This window comes from Chrysemys picta, chromosome 6, assembly GCF_011386835.1.
Source record: "Chrysemys picta bellii isolate R12L10 chromosome 6, ASM1138683v2, whole genome shotgun sequence".
Taxonomy (NCBI): domain Eukaryota; kingdom Metazoa; phylum Chordata; order Testudines; family Emydidae; genus Chrysemys; species Chrysemys picta.
Genome location: NC_088796.1, coordinates 40,877,354 through 40,903,476, shown reverse-complemented (window position 1 = coordinate 40,903,476; position 26,123 = coordinate 40,877,354). Strand labels below are relative to the sequence as shown.

The following is a 26,123-nucleotide window of genomic DNA, read 5'->3' as shown; positions in this document are numbered from 1 at the left end:
CCCATGATTCGTAATCACCCTCATAACTCTAAACATGTTACAAATAATATTTTTGGTGTGAGGGTGGAAATAAATCAGGCAGAAATTTTTGCACATCTCAATTATGTCAGAATTCAAGAAAATTATTTTAATGCTCTATTTTAACAAATGCTCATCAAAGGGTGCAGCATATTATGGATCAATACATTCTGAAAGAATGTAAAGTCCCAATTTTTAAGATTTTAAAATTTTATTAAAGAAAATCAAATCTCAATTTTATCATTAATTCATGTTTCTAGTCAATGTGTTTCCCATCTTATTTTTCAGAATATTTTGGGTTTGAAAAAAGCCAAATTCTTTAATGAATTTAATTTGAGGCTTTCATTCGAGTCTAGATTTTGGAAACAGCACAGCAAGTTGATCTTTCTCATATTATTGAGTTTTCATTGTGCTGTATTGTTATTATCATTTTATCATTATTAATATTAATATGTAGGATGCTTATCTGTTACATAATTTAAAAATGACTGTATGTAACTCTGCATGACACACAGAAAGAGGCTCCATCATTTATAGCATGTAGGCAAAAGGAAGATAATTTGATTTGCTGTTTTTTTTCTCTAGATGGGTTCAGCTTTGTTTAATTTACTGCAAATACAGCCATCCGAATTCCAAACTGAAGTCATGGAGCCCTAAGATACACCGTTACAGGTTGTCATCTATCTTGTCTTAATCTTATGAAAGGCCTCAGCTTCAGTTTATGTTTCCTGGATCTTTAAAACACTTTTCATTGTTTTCTTTACAAACTAATAGGTATTACATCCAGAAATCCAGTCACTGACTTTGAGCTCATTGATTAGCTTTCAGATTGTTTTCTTCTTTTACCATGATCCTTTTCGTACAACAGGATTAAGATCTGTTTGAAGTTGGGGAAAGGATATACTATCCTCATTTGATGTCCAAAAAGGAGTGGGGCTATCAGGTCACCTTATGTAGATTTTGTTTTGTTTTGTGTGATAAAACATCAGTATCCTTTTTAATAGTGGCTCTGGCCCTGACCTTTTCAGGGCAGTGCTCTCCGATGGTTTTCAAACTGGCTTATTAGAAACAGCTGTTTAGAGATGTTACTGATAGGATAATGGTAATAAGGAGAGTGTCTCAAATCCATAATCAAGGAGTAAAATTAGTGCTAGGTTTGGGGCTATCCTCGAGGGCAGAAAGCTTTGTGCACCATAATAATTCTTTTAAAGCCTTTCTTTCTAATTTTTCCAAAATTAGTTGAAAATAAAGAACACATTGAGTCAGATTTATCCCTGGTTTAACCCAGATTTATTTTATTCACTAGAGTTACATTACAGATATCTGTGTTTCAACTTTTATTCTTTTAAATTAGCATATTAGGGGAAAACAAACTTTTTAATATTTGTTATAATATGTAAAAGAATCTACAGAAATATGTTTTTATTTCTTCTTAAATTCTCTATATAGAATGATAAATTGTGCTGTTGTGGTCAGTAAGGCCTTAGTATTTTCCATGATTTTCCAGAAATAAAAATATTATATACATGTGGAGTGATATGATATCATAATTTTTTTAAGTAGAACTCCCTTCTTATTTATATGTGGAGTACTGCTTAAAAACTAGTATGGAAAAGCCCTTGATAGTTTTACTTAATTTTTTATTTCATTCCTTATGTACCAATCCTGCAGATTTTACTGAGGCAAACTCCCACTGAAGCTAATTCTGAGTAAAGACTGGGTTCATAATATTACTTAGCTCTTATACAGCACTTTTCATTAGTTCGGGGGTGGCCAACTTGAGCCTGAGAAGGAGCCAGAATTTACCAATGTACATTGCCGAAGAGCCATAGTAATTCATCTGCAGCCCCCATCAGCTCCCCCTACTCCCCGCTCCCAGTGCCTCCCACCCACCAGCAGCCCCACTGATCAGCGCCTCCCTCTCCCTCCCTGCACCTCCTGATCAGCTGTTTTGTGGTATGCAGGAGGCTCTGAGGGGGTGGGGGAGGAGGAAGGGCACTGCAGGCTATAGGGAGGGGGCAGGAAGAGGTGGAGTGGGAGCAGGGCTTGTGGCAGAGCCAGGGGTTGAGCAGTGAGCACCCCCTGGCACATTGGAAATTTGGCACCTATAGATCCAGCCCCAGAATCGGTGCCTATACAAGGAGCTGCATATTAACTTCTAAGAGCTGTATAGTAGATTACAAAGTGCTTTACAAAAGAGGTAAGCATCATTATCCCCATTTTACAAATAGGAAAACAGCAGTGAAAGGACTTGCGCTAGATCACCCAGTGGCTGAGCTGTGACTGGAACTCAGGTCTCCTACGTCTCCTACCAAGTTATTTATTTGTAGTTACACACCATAGGGTAAAATTCATCTGTATGCTACAGTAACTTTGTGCTGCTCAGATGCCACAAAGTAGCCAGGGTGCAGCAGAAAATCTAATGGTCAAGAAATGTTTAACGTTTAATAACTCTTCACTTTGATATTGCTACTCTGACACTGGATGGATGAAATGTTTGTTCTAATAATCATTTCTCCCTTAATAGTAAAGTACAAATATGGTAGATATAAATCTCAACTGAGGGAAACTATAGATGTTGATATTTCAAGTTAAAGTTAGACTTAGAAAACTGTTGGCTGTACTGAAATTCAGCTTACTTGTAGCTAGGCTGTTAGGTAGCCTAGAGATATGATAAGCATGAATCTGAATTCAGATGACCCTGGAATTTAAAGGTGTTTAAAATCCAAACCAGGATCCAAATCTCATTTTTGCAAATTGCTTCTGTCTTTACGAGTGGAATCAAAACTCTGTATCCAAAAGCACAAAAACTTTGAGCTGTTTAAAATCCTGATCCAGACTTCACAACCTGAGCCCAACTGTTAATTTACACATTAAAGTTGATTAGGTGCAAACATAAGTAGTGAGGTTACATGCAGGATGATCACAAATGAGTTGAGATCTCTTTGGCATTTGCATCAGTATGAAAAGATGCCTAAGCCACATGTTATGGCACATGAGCCAAAAGATAATGAAATGGGACATGAGATCCCCATACCTGATTTCAGCTGTTCCGTTTGGAATCCTTTCTAAAATGGATTGGAGTCAGGAGTCCTGGTTAAAGGCATATGTTTATGGTTTGGTATGAATTTTGAAACAGAGTTTAATCAAAGTAAAATTAATAAATCCATTAAATAGATTTTTCAAGGTGGTACTTTTTTTGGCTTGTCTTCTTTGCTTTCCCTCCTCTCCATGATCTTTTAAGCAATATAAGCATCTGACAGTGTGTTTCTTTATATATGAGATGTTGCCACATGAGCAGTCCAGGTACGGCAAAGGCAGTAGTCTTTCTCAATATGAGATTATCCAAATAAGTGTTTTCAACCCTTCAGTGGAGGGAAAATCCTAAATTTGAAAATGAAGGCAGTTTCCCCATCAGTCATCATAAAAAATCCAGGATTGCTTTTGCACGTGGCAACATCTCTCCTAAAAGGAGTCACTGAAATATTTAGTAAATCTGAATTTCTGAGTAATCTCATCAACTTCAACAGAACTCCAAAGATCAATAGAAAATTGTCCTTCAACTGGTTTAAAATTAAACTGGGTGCACACAGGGTGCAGACCATGTAGTTAAAAATGGGACAAAGGTTCTAGAAAGTAACAAAGCCCTGATCCCTCAGTGCTTATTCCCCAGCCAGCTAGGACCATTCTATTGCAATGTATTTTAGAAAATCATTCCTTTAATATTCTCTATTTATACCAACATTGAAGCTAAATACACCAGGGGCCCAATCCTGCAAACATTCTCTGTGCACATCTCTCACTAATTTTAATTACTTCAGTGGAAATTTTGCATACAGGATGGCCTGCAAGATTGTATTCTAAGTTACTAATATTTAGTGGAAGCATATAGTACAGGACCATTACTATAGCTACCAATAAATAAATATGTACAGTAATATTTCTGTATGTAGTATAATAGAAGAAAACTGAATCTTGTAGCAAAGTTTAATAGTTTTTACAAGCAAGGTGCATATAAGATGCAGCCTTAATGTAGATGTGGAAGACAGAGAACCTAATTATAAAATACACTGTATTTGTAAAAATATCATTATATATTGTGAAAGGTAAGATAAAAGTACTTCAGAATGGAAATTTTCACTTCTTTTAAATCTAACTTTTGTGAAAGAGGGAACATAATGAGGTCTGATAGTCATTTCTTCAGAGAAACAGTGAATTTTGAGGGGAGAGTTGACCAATATCTTTGACTTATTGGCACTGCCTTTTCCTTTAATTCTTTATATATGTGTTTGTCTGCATGCGAAATACTATTAGGCTATTATGTTAAACTATCATTAAAAGAGCTATAATAGAAATGAAAATTGCATTGGATCATTAAAAACATCTCTCTAATTATTTATCTTTGCATTTTAAATTTTAAAAAATTATTTCTTTGCATTTAACAATAAAAAGTCCCACCTATAATAAAGTCTAGACACCCTGACAATAATTAGATTCCCATTCAATAATTAGATTCCCATATCACCTCCCAGCATAACACAAAAATTACTTTATAAACCAATGAATACAAAAGCGAAATATGCCCCATTCCACTGCACATAAAGAACATGATCCAAAAGCCATTGAAGTGAAACGAAAGACTCCTAAAGACTTCAGAGGTGTTTGGGTCAGGCCCCCAAACCCCAAGCCTTTCTCAGAAACCCTATAAATGGATGGCTTTTGCCGTGTACCCGGATGGTCCACAAATCTGGGCTAATTAAAATGCATAGAATTTCAAGTGCGAAAGTCAAAGATAAAGTATTTTAGAAGAAAAACTATATTGATTTATTTGATACCATCGATAGTTTGTGGCATGATGATAAAAATCTATGAAAATCTCATTTATAAATTTGTGAAGTCTAAAAAAAATCTTTAATTTAGTATATTATTCAATTATTACAAAATTTACATCCATCATTTTAGTTAACAGTAATCTGAGCTCAGAACCTGCGTGGTTTAAAATAATGGGAATAAAATACAATATTGCTTTTTTATATTTCAGAAGTTAAGTTATCATTCTACAATTGGATATTTGGGGTGGATAGATAAGGTAATGAGGATACATCAGCGGACAGTAAGACTTCTTTTAAAAAGACACCAAATACAGAATTAGCATTAAGCAGCAGGTGCTGCTTATGACAGAACATCACTTCCATGGAAACATGGAAGATACATTTTTATAATCTACTGTTGATATTGCCAGATTTTGTTGGCAGAATATTCTTAGGCAAAGTATAGTGGCTTTGAAATTGCTCCAAAATAGTTTCCAAACTCTTTTAAAATACATATATAAAAATTTTACCCATTCTTATTATCTCTATTCAAAACAAACCATGTGTGCATGCGCACACACTTTTGTAGGACGACTGGAAATAATTTTAGATTGTTATTCTGATCAACTTGCTTCTGCCTTCTTTCCTAGGAAGTGTGTAGAGAGCTCTGGTGCCTCAGCAAAAGTAACCGCTGTGTTACTAACAGCATTCCAGCAGCTGAGGGTACTCTTTGCCAGACAGGGAGCATTGAGAAAGGGGTGAGTTCAAATGATTTATTGTTTTAGAAGAACTATAAACACTGCAAAAATGAAAAACTGAAAGTGCTTACTCTTTGATGCTTAGATGACATGCATTAATTCAAAATGTATTTGCATAATGAACTCCTCCCTATGGAAAAGTCCTAAATAATTTGATAGAAAATACCTTTTTTTTTAACCAGTATTTATAATTTAATAAGAATTTTATCCCTGTTATAGAATTTTATAGGTTGGCTTGAAAAATATGTAGAAAGGGTGCTATCCTCTATCAAATTCTATCGGTTTTCAAATAAATTTCCATAAATCCCCTATTCATTTAATCTTTATTAAATTATATAGTACTCTTCCATAATGGATTATTTTAACTCTGGGTTTATCATGTTTTCATGAATGAGCCATGACATATATCTGGAGACTGAAAGTTTTTATTTTGTTCAAAGATAAAAAAAACTTTATTCTTCCAGTAATAAGCCAAATCACTCAGGCATGTAGAAAAAAGCTGTCATAGTAAAAGGGTTCTTTATGGTCCCACATTTACCACTGACAGCTGTTTTGGCTTTTAGAGTTATTTCTATAAAACCCTTTTGTTTTCATAACTACTCAGTTTTAAAGGACTTTTCCATAAGAGCTGATAAACTTTCAGATTATAAGGGTTAACGGTGATATCTGCAGAAAGTAATTGTTTCAATGGGGATACACAGAGATTTATTCTCTTCTATCGCAGGTCTACAAAGGCTGTGTGTATGTATGTCTGCCCATGTATATTTTTAATAAAAAATCTAACATTTTGTGTGGTTAGTAAAGATCTCTGTTAATTTTTTTCCATGGAAAATTTTATGGCCGAAAATGTGTAGTCTATTCAGAACTATAAGCAGAAAGTGGAAATAGAAATATTTTTAAATAAATCAATTTACTGAATACAGATAGAAACAGACCTGAAATAACTTGAGTTTCATACATCCATTTGCAAGATAATATACAATGCACTTTACACAGGTTTGTTTAAATTGACAAGAGTAATTGTATAAAGCCATTCTAACTCTCTGGGAATTGGTGTATTTGTCAAAGCTACATTTGTAGATCAGTCCCTAAAATTTACTGCTCCAGGCTGGATTTAGGCTCACAATGACGACTGTCATCTCTCCTCAGTTCTAACTCCTGTCATGTTAGTTGGGCTAGTTTCAACAAAGATTACACTACATTTTGACTTACAATCTGATGTTTAAATAAAGAGAATGAAAGCTTTTGGGGAGTTGTCATCGTTTATTAATCCTTGCTGATGACTTAATTCAAAACATGCTGAGTTTGGAAGTATTGGTAAATCTTGTTAAATAATTTCATTGATGGGGTCATTAAAAATAATATTTACAGTTAGCTAATAAAAATATGGAGACCTTCACATTCTACCAAAAAAGGCGTAATAGAAAATGATAGGATCCTTATTCTTAATCAGCAGTCTAGGTTTATTTTGGAATCATCTGCCCTTGCTAATGACAAGAAGCAATTTACCTCTATTTATATGCTTAAATCCATGAGATTACAGTGAAGAAGTAAAAATGCTCTGTCCATTTCTCAGAGATTACAATCATTCTCTTCTCTACAAAATATCATGTCTAGTCATCAGACATTTATTCCATCATTGGATTTTAGTAGCCGTCATGAAAGCATGTATATTTATTACAAATGTAAAATTATTCATTCCACTAAACAGTAAAGAAGTTTATCTGTAAATTGGAACTTCAAAGTATCCTGTAAATTAATAGTTCCTGATAGCAAAAAGCCATAAAGCACAAATTCTTTCCAAATATGAGGTTCAGTTCACCACACACTAAGGAAAAAATAATAACTTACATTATTATTATTATTAACACACATATTGAAGTTGTCCCTAAATGGCACAACTGAATTGGTCCCCACTGTGCTAGGCACAGTCCAATCATATAATAAATGACAATACCTATCCCAAAAAGCTTAACTGTACTTAAAACATATTGAGAAAACCAATTTCTGCTTTCAATTTAATTGGTGTAAATTCTGAGTAAATGTGTTAAGTCAATGAAGTTACTCCAGATTTACAAAGGTGTAATAAGAGTAGAATTTGGTCCAGAGTGCAAGTGTGTATAGTAACGGCATATCTGCAGAGCTGGCAGCAGTATCTGTAATTAAGATTACCTAACACTTTTTATAACAAGGGCCTGCTTTCAGTTGCTTATAAACTTGCCAAACTTTAACCCATTTGGGCTGAAATTTTCTATGTAAGTTCTGCCTGAGGCTGAAGATATTTTTGAAAGTTTAAACAGAAACTGTTCAGCTATTTCTGACAAAGACATTAGGAAATAATACATTGTTTTACCAATGTAAAAATTCTTACAACTGTTTTGTTGAAAAGCTCTAGTACTTTCATGCTTTGGTGCAGGGACTTGAAATTTGGCAAGGTGTTATCCTGGGCCAAAATAGTGCCTTTTGCTTTTCCGTTGAAAACCTAGCCAGATTTAGCTGAGGTAGGAGCCTTAGATATTATTGTTTGTCCATCTGTCACATATGCAATATTATGCTGCTGCATAATATTACATATATAAAATGTACTCTATTATAAAATCTCTAGGATTATTCTTTTCTTCATAAATTTATACAATTGTTTTGCTTGGAAAATGGATTATAGATTGCTATCAATTATTTTATTAGCTATGTTATCTTTAGAAAATTGATACAGTATTCTTCAAACTTTGTCTGTTAGGTAAGTCACCAGCAGTTTTTAAAAAAGTCATAACATACAGGCTGCAAGTAAAATAATAAATAATGCACATTTTTATAAATAATAACACACATTTTTGTCATTACGTTTAAAGCAACTCAGAAAGCATTAACTTTTTCTTAAGCCATCAACCTGGACTTGTTTTAGTCAGTTTACCAAAGTCCTCATAATCTGCTTCAGATTTAAAATAGGTGATGAATTGCAGACCATGGCAAAAATTAGACAAACAAAAGGTACAGTAGGCAATTTACCCATTTTCAGATGAAGATAAGGTAATTATTGAAGTGATTTATTTATTTATTCTATTCACAGATTTTTCCCATTATTTTGCTTTCCTTAATCTACTGACACATTTTGCTGATTGTGATAATGCAAGTCAACTTGAGCTCCTAAAACAATAGGTTATTTCTTGGAAATGAGTATAATTGATAGTATAAGGGTACACAGCCAAGGTTCTTGCATCAAATTTCATTTGTAAAATTCTAAATGAACATTATGAGTTGCTTAGGTTTTAAAGAAGAGATTGTTGCATGAAAAATGTAAATATCCTGTACACAAAGAACAGTGTCAGTGAAAAGCTTATTGTTGGATATTGAGCTACATACCATAACAACATATTATGGAAGCTCCAGTTGCAGCACCATAGCTAAGGTGAGATGAATATTGCACTTAAAGTAAATTCAACCTCTTTATTTTGTATGAATAATAAGCATATTACCCGCAAATGTAACACCTGGCATGACACTTTATTTTGTCTTTAGTGATCTTTATAACAGAATAACACAGGTTGTTCAAACTTCCTGTATAATTAAAACTCTCTGAAATCTTGTGCCTAGGCTATATTGAAAGCATTGCGAGTTTTTTTCTGATTAATGGACATTTAGTCCCATTTTTTCTCATGACTGAGAGTTACTGCTACAGCAGGGAAAAATAATATTCTACCACAGAGACTTCTATAAAGAACTGCCCTTTTTCAAAATAGCTGCTATTTCCTGTTTTTCTCAATGGGACTGAGTCTATGACCTGCTTTTAGCAAATATGACCATTTTGTCCATTCATCTGGTCCTTAGTGTTCTTCTCCTATTCCTGGCAGCAAATGGGGCCACATTTTCTGTGAGGGAAGTCTGTGCCCCCAGTTCCATTAGAAAAATGAGAGGTGGTGGGCCTTTTGAAAGAGATTTTTATTTCTTTGAAAGAGATTTTATTTACTAACCTTTGCTGAAGGATGAACTTTCAGTTTAAAAAAATAACAGCAAAAATGAGACTGTATCCTAAATATTTCTTTTCAAAAGTAACCCATTGAATGCTTTTACCTAACAGAGAGAGGAGGTAGGAGAGGGAATTTGGGGTATATGTGCAGCAGGATATAGAAGCAGTGGAAATTTGGAGGACAAGAGAGAGGGGGAAGTGTGGTATACACCCTGTCTGTTTTGTACTGCTCTGGAAAAACCAGGCAGCAGTAAACCCACTTTGGCTGTTTTGTGGTGCTCCAGAATGGTATAAAGTAGCCAGAGCACACCAGTAAATCTGTCCAGAAAAGTTAAAATAAAAAAATAGATTTAAGATTCTTACTTTGTATCTTCAGATTATTAGAAATACCACATGGTAATAGTCTCTTTCAATTTTTTGTTTTTGTATTAATTTTTTAAATAAAAAACCAAGGAAATTTCCTGACAAAAATTACGTTAAAATGGAGTTAAGATTGATACTACATATTAGTATTGTAGGGTAGAATACATTACAGAGCTATTGTGACTATCACAAAACAAAGTGTTATAAACCAAGAAAATTCACATTTAAGTTTAAATTGTAAAGAAAATCTATATGCTAAGATATGGAAACACGCAATTAGAGCTTCCAAGCAATTTTAACTTGGCTCTGCAGTGAAAGCAGAAGGGAAAATAAAAAGAAACTGTAATATGTCTTTAAAAATCAGTTTAATCAGTAACCAGCGATATTAAAATGCCTTAATTATAGTCGTATAGCTATTGCATGGTGTCACAACAGGGTAGAGTTAAGGTTGTTTGGATGTCCTAACTGTACAATTCCATGCTTTAAACTTGTTTAAGTTTCTTTTAAGTTTAACTTTAACTCTGAATTTCCTGTATTTACAATGCTTGGTTTGGGGATAATTACAACATTCCTATAATATATTTTACCCTAAATTACTGATATATACTTTCAATTTTAACTCTTTTTTTTTTAAAAAAAAAATTCTGGGAATTATATATTAAATGTTGTATCTGTGCAGGTACTTATATGATCCTCATCAACAAAGCATTTGAATTTCCGAGCACTTTTAATAGGCTTATAAAATGGCTTATCACTTACTTTTTTACTATAAATATCTGTATCATTAACAAAATAAAACTCTTCAAATGTAATTTACTGAAATACTTCTTTACCCACCAGGGCATAACTAATCTGTGGAAAGCATTTCCTCAAAATATTGAGGAGAAGAGCTTAACAGGATTCAGTAAAGAATTACACATTTATATGAATAATAAGAGTTACATTAGAAAGGAAAATATAGACCCTCATGCTTCAGGGCATAATCCAGCCACTAACTGCCCGGATTTAGGGAAAGAAACTCCATTTGGAGAACAGGTTTCAGAGTAGCAGCCGTTGTTAGTCTGTGTCCGCAAAAAGAACAGGAGTACTTGTGGCACCTTAAAGACTAACAAATTTATTAGAGCATAAGCTTTCGTGGACTACAGCCCACTTCTTCGGATGCATTCTTCTTCGGAGAACCTTGCTTCTGACAGATCCATGAATATCTGCGAAATCTCCAATCAGTGGGGTTAGTTAGAACCACAGGCATCTTCCACAGGGCAAACCTTACTGCCCCAATGGAAAAATTCCATTAAAACTGACTACATTTGCTTATGAAAGCTTTTTTTCTTATAGTGAAAGATCCTGTATTTTGAACTAGGATTTAAAATAGTCTGCCTCAGATGTTTTGAATGGGCACATAAGAATGCCCTTTTTTTGTTTCTCTAGCTGGTGGAGCATGAGGTTTTTGTAAACAGAACTGTGATGCACTACAGCAACCCTGCTTAAAAAGAAGCTATATTAAAGGTAGACAGCTACAAAAATCCCTATAGCATAGATAAATGTTTTGAAAAAGTGACTGGCATGTGTATGGCTAGCAAAATAAGAAGGCTAAAGGTCTCATTTATTTATGTTGATGCTAAACTCTAGTGTGTGTGTGTGTGTGTGTATATATATATATATAAATACTGCTGTACTTGAATGCACTTGTTGAAGATAAATTACAGTAATTTCATTATTGATATTGCCATGTTGTTTCAATGTTTCTTCATTATGATTATGCATATAGCACCTCTTATATCAAAGCACATTTGACAATTTAGAATGGACTTCTTGTTAAAGAATATAATTTTCTGATTGCCCTCCCTACTTGCATTATTTGGAGAGATAGTGTTTCAGTTTACTGAAAGTCACATCCTTACTCATATAAAACACCTGTGAAAATTGGAGTTTTGCCGGAATAACTTCAGGCTACATTCTGCTCTCAGTTACATTGCTGAAAATCCACAGTAACTATGGTCATCTTAAGTAGAGTTACCCTGGATTTTCACCAAGCATAGAAAGCAAAATTTAGTCCTAAGTAAGGAGTGCAGGATTTGACCCCATATTACGTAAATAAGATTTGTGAGATGATAAATTTATTGTAATCTTCATAATTTTATAATCAGTTCCTGGCTTCATACTGACAGTATGTATGTTCAGAGTATGTAACATATTGCAGATGCTCAGCTATTGTCTGAAAAATATTTCAGTACACATGTTCATTCAATCTCTGAACAAATGGTAGCCGGCACGTATAATGATTTTCTATACCCTATCCCTGGTGTCTTGGCATTGCTTTTATTATGTCTGCAGTGTTAGTGTACTGAAATACTGCAACAAATTCCTTTTCCACTGTAACTTCACCCAGATTTTTTTTAATAAAAAAAAATATCATCATAAAAATTCCTTAATGGGGAACTTTCCATATCGTGTTATCAAGCTATTAGTTGAATAGTAAATGGAATGTTTTTACTTAAGCAGTCTTAAAAAACAGATCTTAATGTCTACATTCTAAAAGAATTGAAAAGACATCAGTCCTCTTTAATGAGAAATTCTAAGTAGGGCTGTGAATAGAAAAAAAAAAGTTAGTCTTTAAACTTAAGCTCCTGGTGTATGTTAAGGATTTATAATACAGGATTTAGCTAAAGATAATTAACAAATCACATAAGCCCTCACCACTGTCTAAACATGGTTAGAGAAAGTAAAATATCAGTCTGTTATCTATACAGGGAATGCTAATGCCTATAATTGGTCATTGTCTGACCCATATATTTTTCTGTCCTGATAACTCTATCAGCCTGAAAGCTAATTCTGTGTTTTCTGTAAAATCTTTCAGTGGTGTTTTCAGGGAGAGTGCGTACCTTTTGGCACTTGGCCCCAGAGCATAGATGGGGGTTGGGGTCCGTGGTCAATATGGGGAGAGTGCAGCAGGACCTGCGGGGGAGGAGTCTCCTCATCCATAAGACACTGTGACAGTCCAGCGTAAGTAGCTAAAGTAAGCCGGAGCCAACAAAAAGATACATTTGGAAATTATTCAAAATTGTGGTTTCACATATTATCTGTAAAAATGTTTCACTGGTGTGCCAACACTTGTCTTAAAAAGAGCAGACAGAAACAGCTATGCAGGAGAAGTTTGCTAAGCATTGTTTCACATTTTTAAAATTTATGCATTATACATGTACTGTAAAGAAGTCAGGCTTTATATTTAGCAGTAATCAGAAAAATATTCCTCCACAAACCTATTTATGCAAAATTAATGTATCTATGCCTTAGATATAATTCTGTCTTCTTAAAATATTATGTCTATGTTCTTCATATTGAATGTAAAATAACGATTGCTATTTAAGTATTAAAAAAGCAACACAGAATATTTTAAGGGTTAGGAATACAAAGAGTTACATACAAATCACAGTGAATAAAAATTACTGCCCATGTAATACATTTTGCCCATATCACATCTGATACTAATCGTTTTCCTGAGCTGCCACTCTCCATTGACTCTTTATATGCTTTGTCTACTCCTCTCCCCATCACTACTATCTGTCGACCGAGCCAGCTGTCTTCTTCCCCACTGCTCCTATCATTTACAGTTTTGTCCTTCCCTGATGCTCCTGTCATCTCTGTCTGCTTCTCTCTGTCCTAATCCACGTTCCAGAGAAGGTCTATCAGGCAGGCACTCTTCTTTCTCTCACCACCACGTCTCATTTTAAGTCAGGAGCTTCTCTTTGCCCCCAATGTTGCTCTTTTTCTGAATAGGCCCCCCCTTGCTTTTTTTTTTTTACTACTGCTTGCTCTTTTCAGGTTTATTACACCTCATCACGGCTACAGTTACCTGTAGCCTGGGACACTTCTCTTCAGCCCTACTTTTTTTCTCCTTATGCCTGGTGGTGTCCATTTGCATCCCCAACACTGCTCTCATAAGACTGAATTCTCCTCAATACATCAAGTGACATAAATATATGATTTTAGAATAATGTTATTTGATTAAGTGTGATATAAAATACCCATGAAATGAAAATTTGTTAAATAAATTTTCTAGTTACTTATAGATATTTAATTAATTTTAAAATAAAATGGAACACTAAGATTTTTTTCTTACCTGCTTTTAACTTAATTATCATCAGCCAGTCATGTGGTGCACTGAAGTCTACGTAGGCTTTCCTTGGACTTCAGAGAGAGATGGATAGGGTCTTGATGACATTGGGCACTTTGAGGGCTAATTTTGGTTCAGTCACATTAATGTAAATCTGGACTGACGCTGTGACTTCAGTGGAGTTACTCCAGATCCACAACTGTGTAATTAAGATCAGAATAAGATAATTGGTCTATAAAGAATGCAGCCTTAGCTACTGACCTCATAATATGACAAATAATCTTTCTATATTTTGTTATATCTACAGATTTAATATGTGAAATTAATACATAATGTTTGCACACTAGTCATTATAATTTTGAAGGCAAGCATGGATAAACAGAAGGAATATATTTTAATTGCAATTTTATTGTATATAGTTTAATTCTATAGTTTGTGGATCTATGCAAACTACATAAATATTATATAAAGGTAGGATTTTCAAAAGTGCTCTGCAGTGCTCTATTTCTGCTCCCATTGAACTCAATGGTCAAATTCTCATTGATTTTGGTGGGAGAAGAGTTAGACCAACTTTAAGCACTTTTGAAAATCCCACTGTAAATTGTATATATATAATTGTATTTATTTATATCCTGTATACACAGTATAAAGTCATGTATATACTAATACAACACATAAATAAATGTTCTTTTAGACCTTCTGGTGGAGGAAAATACTGTCTTGGAGAAAGGAAACGATATCGATCCTGTAACACGGATGTGAGTAAAACTGTATTCAACTATAACAATGAATCAATGGTCTGTTTTTACCCTCTGGAATCAATGGACAAAATTTGTCTTACTGCACCGCACCTTTAAGTGGGGGATGGGGGCTGTTGTCCAGCTTATTGGGGGAAGGGGAATAATGCTTTACGGCCAGGAGGGAAGCGAGGCTCAGAAGCTGTTGCAAAAAGAAGGAGTGGGTCAGCGTGACGGCACTGATTCATCCCCAGGGATGGAAGGACTGGGGAGTTCAAAAGGGGCAAGCCTGGTAGGAGAAGCCCCTTTTCCCCAGACCAGGTGGAGCAGTACCCACCCTCCCTCCCCTTGAGGAGGCTAAATACCAGGTTTGGTCAGGACCTGCTGTGGGCATTGCACTAGCCGCTCCTTTCTAGGACTGCGGGGAAGGAATTTTTCCCTCACCACCAGATTGGCTTAGGTGGAGTGGGGATTTTTTCTGCCTTCCCTACAGCAGGTTTGGGAAGGGCTTTGTTATGGTGAGTAGGGAAGGGTGTTAGGCTATGATGTCGCAACTCATGTAAGTGTGGGGTGGATGTCCAGTGCAGGTACTCCATAGGGAAGGGATACCAGATAAATTGCTTGGTAAATGATTTTAAAAGGAGGTGGTTAAAGGAGTAAAATAAAGGTGGTGGTGTTCAGGGCTCCTATGGATGGTACAGCTGGGATTTGAGGGGGGAGGGATGGCCTCCACCCCCCCACCCATTCCTTGGATATTTATTTAATGAACCATGGAGTTACCTGCACTGCACACTTTATCTGCCAGGTAGAATCATAGAATCATAGAATATCAGAGTTGGAAGGGACCTCAAGAGGTCATCTAGTCCAACCCCCTGCTCAAAGCAGGACCAATTCCCAGCTAAATCATCCCAGCCAGGGCTTTGTCAAGCCGGGCCTTAAAAACCTCCAAGGAAGGAGACTCCACCACCTCCCTAGGTAACGCATTCCAGTGTTTCACCACCCTCCTAGTGAAATAGTTTTTCCTGATATCCAACCTGGACCTCCCCCACTGCAACTTGAGACTATTGCTCCTTGTTCTGTCATCTGCCACCACTGAGAACAGCCGAGCTCCATCCTCTTTGGAACCCCCCTTCAGGTAGTTGAAGGCTGCTATCAAATCCCCCCTCATTCTTCTCTTCTGGAGACTAAACAATCCCAGTTCCCTCAGCCTCTCCTCATAAGTCATGTGCTCCAGACCCCTAATCATTTTTGTTGCCCTCCGCTGGACTCTTTCCAATTTTTCCACATCCTTCTTGTAGTGTGGGGCCCAAAACTGGACACAGTATTCCAGATGAGGCCTCACCAATGTCGAATAAAGGGGAACGATCACGTCCCTCGATCTGCTGGCAATGCCCCTACTTATATAGCCCAAAATGCCGTTAGCCTTCTTGGCAACAAGAGCACACTGTTGACTCATATCCAGCTTCTCGTCCACTGTGACCCCTAGGTCCTTTTCTGCAGAACTGCTACCTAGCCATTCGGTCCCTAGTCTGTAGCAGTGCATGGGATTCTTCCGTCCTAAGTGCAGGACTCTGCACTTGTCCTTGTTGAACCTCATCAGGTTTTTTTCGGCCCAATCCTCTAATTTGTCTAGGTCCCTCTGTATCTGATCCCTACCCTCTAGTGTATCTACCACGCCTCCTAGTTTAGTGTCATCTGCAAACTTGCTGAGAGTGCAGTCCACACCATCCTCCAGATCATTAATAAAGATATTAAACAAAACCGGCCCCAGGACCAACCCTTGGGGCACTCCGCTTGAAACCAGCTGCCAACTAGACATGGAGCCATTGATCACTACCCGTTGAGCCCGACAATCTAGCCAGCTTTCTATCCACCTTACAGTCCATTCATCCAGCCCATACTTCTTTAACTTGGCGGCAAGAATACTGTGGGAGACCGTATCAAAAGCTTTGCTAAAGTCAAGGAATAACACATCCACTGCTTTCCCCTCATCCACAGAGCCAGTTATCTCATCATAGAAGGCAATTAGGTTAGTCAGGCACGACTTCCCCTTCGTGAATCCATGCTGACTGTTCCTGATCACTTTCCTCTCCTCTAAATGTTTCATAATTGATTCCTTGAGGACCTGCTCCATGATTTTTCCAGGGACTGAGGTGAGGCTGACTGGCCTGTAGTTCCCCGGATCCTCCTTCTTCCCTTTTTTAAAGATGGGCACTACATTAGCCGTTTTCCAGTCATCTGGGACCTCCCCCGATTGCCATGAGTTTTCAAAAATAATGGCTAATGGCTCTGCAATCTCACCCGCCAACTCCTTTAGCACCCTCGGATGCAGCGCATCCGGCCCCATGGACTTGTGCACGTCCAGTTTTTCTAAATAGTCCCGAACCACTTCTTTCTCCACAGAGGGTTGGTCACCTTCTCCCCATGCTGTACTGCCCAGTGCAGCAATCTGGGAGCTGACCTTGTGCGTGAAGACAGAGGCAAAAAAATCATTGAGTACATTAGCTTTTTCCACATCCTCGGTCACTAGGTTGCCTCCCTCATTCAGTAAGGGGCCCACACTTTCCTTGATTTTCTTCTTGTTGCTAACATACCTGAAGAAACCCTTCTTGTTACTCTTAACATCTCTTGCTAACTGCACATCTCTTGCTAACTGCATCAAATAATGATGTTGAGTCTAAGGCTATCAAGCAATTAAAAAAAATTTATTGCGATGAATCGCACTGTTAATAATAGAATACATTTATTTAAATATTTTTGGTTGTTTTCTACATTATAAAATATATTGATTTCAATTACAACACAGAATACAAAGTGTACAGTGCACTTGTAATCAAAAACAAAAGTAATATTATTTTTCAATTCACCTCATACAAGCAATGTAGTGCAATCTCTTTATCATGAAAGTTGAAGTTACAAATGTAGAATTATGTACCAAAATAACTGCATTCAAAAATAAAACAATGTAAAATTTTAGAGTCTGCAAGTCCACTCAGTCCTACTTCTTGTTCAGCCTATCCCTCAGACAAACAAGTTTGTTTACATTTGCAGGAAATAATGCTGCCCCCTTCTTGTTTACAATGTCACCTGAAAGTGAGAACAGGCGTTCTCAAGGCAGTGTTGTAGCCAGCGTCGCAAGATATTTATGTGCCAGATGTGCTAAAGATTCATATATCTCTTCATGTATGTGTCCATGCTGATGACGGGTTCTGCTCGATAACAATCCAAAGCAGTATGGACCGACGCATGTTCATTTTCCTCATTATCTGAGTCAGATGCCACCAGGAGAAGGTTGATTTTCTTTTCTGGTGGTTCAGTTTCTATAGTTTCCGCATTGGAGTGTTGCTCTTTTAAGACTTCTGAAAGCATGCTCCACACTTCCTCCCTCTCAGATTTTGGAAGGCACTTCAGATTCTTTAACTTTGAGTCGAGTGCTATAGCTATCTTTAGAAATCTCACATTGGTACCTTCTTGCATTTTGTGAAATATGCAGTGAAAGTGTTCTTAAAATGAACAACATGTGCTGGTCATCATCTGAGACTGCTATAACATGAAATATATGGCAGAATGCGGGTAAAACAGAGCAAGGGACATACAGTTCTTCCCCAAGGAGTTCAGTCACAAATTTAATTAACACATTATTTTCTTAATGAGCGTCATCAGCATGGAAGCATGTCCTCTGGAATGGTGGCCGAAGCATGAAGGGGCATATGAATATTTAGCATATCTGGAACATAAATACCTTGCAATGCCGGCTACAAAAGTGCCCTGCAAATGCCTGTTCTCACTTTCTGGTGACATTGTAAATAAGAAGAGGTCAGCATTATCTCCTGTAAATGTAAACAAACTTGTTTGTCTTAGCGATTGGCTGAACAAGAAATAGGACTAAGTGGACTTTTAGGCTCTGAAGTTTTACATTGTTTTGTTTTTGAGTGCAGTTATATAACAAAAAAAAATCTCCATTTGTAAGTTGCACTTTCATGACAAAGAGATTGCACTACGTACTTGTATGAAGTGAATTGAAAAATACTATTTCTTTTGTTTATCATTTTTACAGTGCAAATATTTGTAATAAAAATAATATACACTTTGATTTCAGTTAAAACACAATACAATATATATGAAAATGTAGAAAAACGTCCAAAATACTTAATACATTTTAATTGGTATTCTATTGTTTAACAATTGATTTAAACTGAGAAAATTACTTTTTTTGAGTTAATTGTGTGAGTTAATTGCAATTTATTGACAGCACTAGTTGTGGCCTGATTAAAACCATATCAAGTGTCTCCTGTCCTTCTTTCGGTATATCTGGACAACTGGTTCAACTCCATTGACTTCAGTGGAATTATAGAAGTGTTGCATTTTGCACTCTGTTTGTATCTAGCATAGATACTTGACCTGAACAGTCTGATGTCATGTCAAGTGCTTAGATAAATAAATATTTGAGTATCTTTTATAACAAAAGATAATTCTGTATAATTTTTCTTTAACCCAGCCTCATCAGTTTATAAAGTCTTCATTGGCCTAATCTCTCTGTTTTATTGTCTACATTTGTTTAATCTGAAACTAAAGGTCATCCATATAAACTGCTCTAGAATACTTTGATCTTTTACTTAGACTCAACCATCTTGTGGGTTATTGCTCTTTCTAGTTAATATATTTTGTTAATTAAGAAAAACCCATATGTGGCATTTAAGGCTTCAGTGAAATTATAGCAGGGATGAACTTGCCCAAGAGAATAAGATACAATAGTCTCCACTAGCACTTAGAAGTATAGAAATTCTAGGTTAATGGAAAAGTGTTTAGCACTTCTTGCACAAAACCTTCACCACTTTCAATTTCACACTCTCACTATCCAGAGGGTAATAAATTGTTTTATCTCCAGCAAATACTGAAATGTTATGCACAACTAGTCAAAAATTTCCCAACTAAACTTTTTTCTATGGAAAATGTCTTTCTGAAAATATAAAAATTCTTGCAAAATTTTGAAAAAAATCAAAATGAAATATTTCATTTAATTCAGTGGGAGGGAAAACAACTTTCTATTACTTGCTTATGTGCGAGTTCAGGGTGAATGTGGGGTGCATTAAATGAGAAAGATTTCAGTGTTCCCTAGAATATGACGATTTATTCTTCTTATCACCCATGAAATGGCCAATTATTTTCCTTTTTTTACCTTCCCTCTCCCAGGATATACTCCATCCATATTTCCCCATACAACAGAGTAGATTGGGAAGGACACCTCTGTTCCCCTAAATCTATGTAATAACATGGCTTTAGTTATGTTGCAACTAAAATATCAAAGTTAGTTAACTCTGTGGTAGAATCTCCTGCTTTGTCAAAGATTATGGTCTTTGTCACAAAGATCTGGTTTCAAGAGAGCTGGGGTGTTCTACTATGCAAGACTTAGACTGGAGAACTGGGACCAATTGCAGATCACTGGCCCCATATGAGTAGAGAAGAAATGATCCTGGGAATATAGAGGCCTTTGCAAATGGGAACACCAGATGAAGAGGTTGGTGCTATTGTCTTGGATGATTAGAATCAGCATGGAGACAAGGAGCACACAGCTGAATCAGACTGTGGAGTATAAGCATGAACTTCACTTTTGCAGGAAGTCTTTGCCTGTGAACCTCTTGGTGATCTTCAGAGGTTTGGATAACCCACAGGAGGATCAACAAAGGCAGGATTGACTTTATCAATGGAGTTAATGCCTCCATTCCTGGCCATGACCTCTTCTTCCCCTCTCCCTGATTCCTGGGATGGTTGGAGGGGACACAGAGAGCGGGAACACAGTAAATGAACCTAGTTATGGATCAGAGTCATGTACCCTACAGCTGCAGTAAAATCCTGCCTCTGTCAACTGTCCTGTGAGTCATCAGAGGCACAGCTGCCCCAAGGAGCCACTGTTGACTCCTCAGAAAGAAAGCCCTGAAGGGGAGATTGAACCCACCCCATGTCTCCAGATATGAGCAATCCATCTGGGGTGGAGATTTTAGGGAAGAGACAGGAATGCCTCCTTACCCCTAGCATTGACAATTACTTCCTCCTCTCCCAACAAATGGGATCTTTACCACAGCCCTACCACCATTCTGCTGTTATGTGCTACTCCGTTCCCTGACACTCTATTCTTAGCAGTGGGCCCCCAGTGTCCTAGCTTGTTGAAGATTGAATAAGGATACAAAGAAGGGCTGGATGCTCTTGCTACATGTGTATCTTAGGTTTACAACACCATAAATTGCATGTTGCTTGCATAACAGGAATTGTGCAGGGCTTTTTGTGAAATTCTTGTCAGTTATGCCAAAAAGGACATTTTTATCTAAATTATTTGAAAACTACTATGTTTTATATTAGAGGGGAGCATCCTAAGTGCCTGTGTGCAATTATGGGGTAATTTTGTATGGTAAGATGCCGGTAGGAGGAGAGTAAAACATTGTGGGATTCAGCCATGCACATTTTTAAAAAGAATGATTTTTCAATATATGTATCTGAGAACAGGAGAAAGTTTTAGGCTACACAGTCACCTAAAATTTTGAGAGACACAGGAGTTTTTCCATTTTTTTATTGTACATTGTTTGCAAAGGTTTGAGGTAGAGAAGAGTATGACGGGCACACTGAAGAACAAAGGGAACCTTTAATGTATTGGAATAGAGTATTGTTGGCCCAGAACTTAGAGAAGATCAGCTCCTGAATGAAGAACAGCTGGTTGAAGTTGAACCCAAGCAAGACAGAAGTTATGCTGATGGGCAGAGGAAAGCTTTTTAAGTATTTGCAGCCATAGTGCAGTCTGCACTTATTGAAGATATACGTCCTCTATTGCTCAATTCATTTGGTAGTTAAGGAATTCTCTTGGATTCCTTGCTGACACTAAACTCACATAGCAGTATCTGTGAGTAACACTTTCTACCATCTTCAGTTAGCTAGGAGACTCCATCCCATCTGACAGATGTTGACCTGGCCTCAGTAATATATGGCTTTATCACCTCTTGGCTGGACTACAGCAATTCAATATACCTGGGCATGAAGCCTTCAATGTTTAGGAAACACCAACTAGTACAGAATGCTGCAGCACTTCTCCTCAGCAACAGAGGCTACTGCAACCATATCAAACCTGTCCTCTGCTCCCTCGCTCCCTTCAATGGCTTCCGACAGACAGAGCTTTCTTTGGGGGGCAATCCAAGACTATGGAATGAATTCCCACAAGACAATCACAAACATCACCATCTTCTGATTCAAATGCAAATCACATTTCTCTGGCTTGCCTTCTCTAACATAAACACATAGCAACATTCCGTTCATCCAGGTAGGCAGCGGGCTACCCGGGGCTGGCGGCCAGGACCCTTCCTGGCAGCAGTGTGCCACTAAAAATCGGCTCACATGCCGCAGGTTGCCAACCCCTGTTTTAGAAGCTGCCAGAACTCAGACAGATTATCAGTATGTATATTTACTATATAGGGTTATTTGGACCCCACCATGCTTGTGTAGTTCCTCTATATCACGGTTGTTATGTAAACAACAGCAGAGGACACAAGAGATGGCAACAAGTATGGTTGTCTAATATGTGGTACTAGACTGGTTATTCCTATGAAACTCAGGTGATGTTTACTTCAATAAATACATGAAGCCAATTTGGGAACTATAAAAATGAAAGTCCTTATCAGGAGTTGTGTAGTGGCCAGAGATTAATACACAAATAGAGGTAATGGCAAAACAATGTCAAGATTGTCAGCAAACAGAGGCCTAAACATGCCCCTTTGCATCCTTGGGGGTAGCCAGCCATTGGAGTGCAACCAAACAGACTGTGCTGGTCAGTTTATTGGACCTACATTTTTGATTGCAGTAGATGCCCATTCTAAATGGCCTGGAGTATTCTGTATGAATTCAGCTAATTTAGAGAAAATGCTAGAAATGTTAAGACAATATTGTTTTCAGAAACAGGAATTCCTGAACAGGTTGCATGTGACAATGGAACTCAATTTATATCTAAAGAGTGTCAATTGTTTGTCAAAATAAATGGTTTCAACCATGTGACGTCAGGTTCTTACTACTCTGCTGAAACAAATAGATTAGTGGAAAGACTTATCCACACATTCAGGCAAGTGATTCATGCTATGGCTCCAGATAGAGGTAGGTTACAACACATGACTGAGAATTTTCTGTTGGCCTAAAGGAATTTAGTACATCCTACTACAAATCAGACACCAGTGTTGCTGTCTATGGGATGTAATTTCAGGTGTATCCTGGACTTGTTAAAGCCCAATCTACAGCAGGCCATTGTAACAGGGTATATTTGGGCCCTTTAATGTCAGAGGGAGAAGTCTCAAGGCCAGACAACCCCTTCCAAGACAGAGAGAGACCCAGAGAATAACAGAAGCATATACAGAGACAGTGAGGAAGTATTCCTTAGGTAACAGTTGGTGTCTGGAAAACCCTTAGGCTGCTGTTACTTTTAGGGTGTGGCAAGTTCTGGGAAGCAGCATGTAATCTGCCTCTTCCTTCATAACAAAGAGAGACACTGGTAGATAGGAAGAGGATTGCCTGCTAATTTTTCTCAGGCCAGGAAGAATAAGATGGAACTGTTTGACTCTGCCTCCAAAAATGTGGAAGAATATTGAAAACTTTCCACCCCAGCAGGAATAGAGAAAGGAATGTTTGGAAGTGAAGATCTTGTTAAAGTTTTGTTTATTTGAGTGGCTTTGCTTTCAGTGTGGGCAGAGCCAGTTGGATGTAATTTAATGGGCCAGCTAGGAGAATACAGCTCAGGGTCACAGCATGGTACATACACTCTTAAGAAACAGGCCAAAGCTTTTCTATCACATTCAAAGTTTGAAATGCGTTGGAGCTTAGTGTTGCAACTGAAAGCACATCCTGTCACTACAGTGCGCAGCTGCCTTAGGCTCCTAGAGTCCCTGGCAGCATGTACACAAGTAGTGCAGCACTCCTGACTGCATCTCAGAAAGCTACAAGGATGACTAGCTTTGTTGTATTTCCTGAGCTGACATTTCCTAGACATGGTGGTCTGTGTACTAAGGATGTCAAGATTACCATTGGACTGGTGGATAGACCATCTGAGAATTTGTATGGGGGTACCCTTTTCACCCCCACAACCAGCACTCACTTTAGGCATAGATACATCGTCCCTGGGCTGGGGAGCACACATGAGGTTCCTGCAGACTCAGGGTCTTTGGTCTTCCCATGATCTGAAGGCTTATATAAATGTCAGAATTGTGAGCTGTCCATCTTGTTTGTTCTGCCTTCCTTACAGATGTCAGGGGGAAAAATCTGCTTGTGTTTACATAAAACATGATAACAGACAAGGAGGAGAGCATTCCACTCAGTTGTGCCAGGAGTCTGCATAGCCAATTCCATTCACAAGAGAGTTGCCTACCTTCCAGGGGTGCAGAAGACAGTGGTCGATCATCTAAGCAGGTCCTTTCCCTATCATCTGGATATGGCCAGATCAATCTTCCAATTGTGGGGGACTCCCCACATGGACCTGTTTACGACAAGGACGACCAGAAAGTGCCATCAGTTCTCTTTCCCAGGAGGTCAGAACCAAGGTTCATTGATGGATGCATTCCTGCTGCCATGGAAGAACACCCTGTGGCATGCTTTTTCTTCAGTCCCGTTACTACCCAGAGTTTTGTCCAAGTTCAAACAAGACTATGCTCACCTTATGCTTACAGCATCAGTGTGGCCTCAGCAGCACTGGTTCTCGACCCTGCTAGTCTTGTCCATCAGGCTCCTATGTCCCTCCCACTGGATCCAGATGTGATTTCCCAAGACTAAAGTTAATGGAACCACCTTTCGAACCACTCACAACTTGTTCTCTACTCCACCTCTCTACCACGGTGTTGTTTTTGAGTGCAATTACCTTGGCAAGTAGAATGGGTGAGTTGAGAGCTCTGGTTTCACTGCCTCCCTATATGGTCTTTTACCAAGGACAAGGTTTACCTTTGCCCTCAAATGAAGTTCCTGACAAAAGTGGTTTCCAACTTTCACATTAATCTAATTGCCAATTTCCTTCCCAAAGTCTCATATTCATAGAGATGAAGAAAAGCTCCCCTCTTTACATAACAGAAGAGCTTTAGCTTTTTACCTAGACCAGACTAAATCATTTAGATCATCCTCACAGTTGTTTATTGCAGTGGCAGACAGAATGAGAGGCCACCCAGTACCCTCTCAGAGGATTTCCTCTTGGATTTTATAGTGTATTCATTTGTGTCGCCAGTTGGCTGATGTCATTCCACCAACTAAAATGCTAGCCCATTTGGCAAGAGCAGAAGCAGCATCTGAGGCTTTCCTAGCACAAGTTCCTAATTTGGACATTTGCAAAGTGTCAACTGAGTCATCAGTACACACATTTGCTTCGTGTTACACTATAGCTCTTCAATCCAGGAACAATGCCATATTTGGGAGTGTTGGTCTACATTCAGTTCAAAGAGACTCAGTTCCTACTTCCAGATCAATCTGCTTGTGAGTCCCCTACAGTGCAATGGACATGTGCAACACATCTCATAGAACAATCGTTACAGAAAGATAGGTAACCCTTTGTTTCCTACAGTAGTGCCTAGTAGGTCCAACCAAGATTGGAGCTCCAATGTGCTAGATATAGCAGTAGACAGTCCCTGCCCCAATCTAGTTAGGTTTATAATCTAACTAGAATTGTTCTGGATCTGAGGGCATACAGAAATAAACTCAGAAAAAGCTTAATGTAATCTTATAATTGTAGGTAACTATATACAGTATCTGAAACTAGATCCAGGGCCGCCCAGAGGCAAGTGGGGCAATTTTCCCCGGGCCCTGCAGGGGCCCCCACGAGAATATAGTATTCTATAGAATTGCAACTTTTTTTATGGAAGGGTCCCCTGAAATTGCTTTGCCGCAGGCCCCCTGAATCCTCTGGGCGGCCCTGACTAGATCCCTTTACTGATAGGGTTCCTCTTTAATACTTCTAATACAATGTGTGGGGAATATTCATTTTTCTCATTGTATCTTTCCATTGAGATATCACATCAAACAATGTAATAGTTAATCTTGTGGCCTCTTGAAGACTTCTGCAATTCTTTTGTATGGTTCTGAAGCCTCCTCAATATCATCACTTGGAACCTTATGTGATTCTGGGTTCTCTTCTTAATCCTTGTATTATAGTTTTGCAGCTGGGTGGGAAACAGTTCTCCCATCCTCTGAAAAATGTTATTATTTCAAAAACTTTTCTGTTCCACAGCAGGACAAAAATAGATCATTTTAAATGTTCCATGCAAAAGAACAAGACTGACTCTGTAGTCCAGTGGTTAGGCCACTCACGTTGGATATGGGAGACCTAGCTAACTCTTTTAGAACTCTTGCATGCAA

General features: G+C 37.7%; 1 protein-coding gene across 3 annotated transcripts in view; it reads left to right on the top strand.

Moving 5' to 3' along the window:
• The window catches only part of ADAMTS6 (ADAM metallopeptidase with thrombospondin type 1 motif 6), a 303,817-nt gene that overhangs the window by 183,267 nt on the left and 94,427 nt on the right, over nucleotides 1-26,123 (top strand). The window contains exons 12-14 of one of the 3 annotated variants that reach the window (XM_024107369.3): nucleotides 5,480-5,587; nucleotides 12,772-12,917; nucleotides 14,723-14,786. In XM_024107369.3, the coding sequence (XP_023963137.1) occupies nucleotides 5,480-5,587; nucleotides 12,772-12,917; nucleotides 14,723-14,786 (318 nt within the window). The remainder of the gene's footprint in view (nucleotides 1-5,479; nucleotides 5,588-12,771; nucleotides 12,918-14,722; nucleotides 14,787-26,123) is intronic. The other 2 variants (XM_042841735.2, XM_042841736.2) reach the window with 2 other exon arrangements.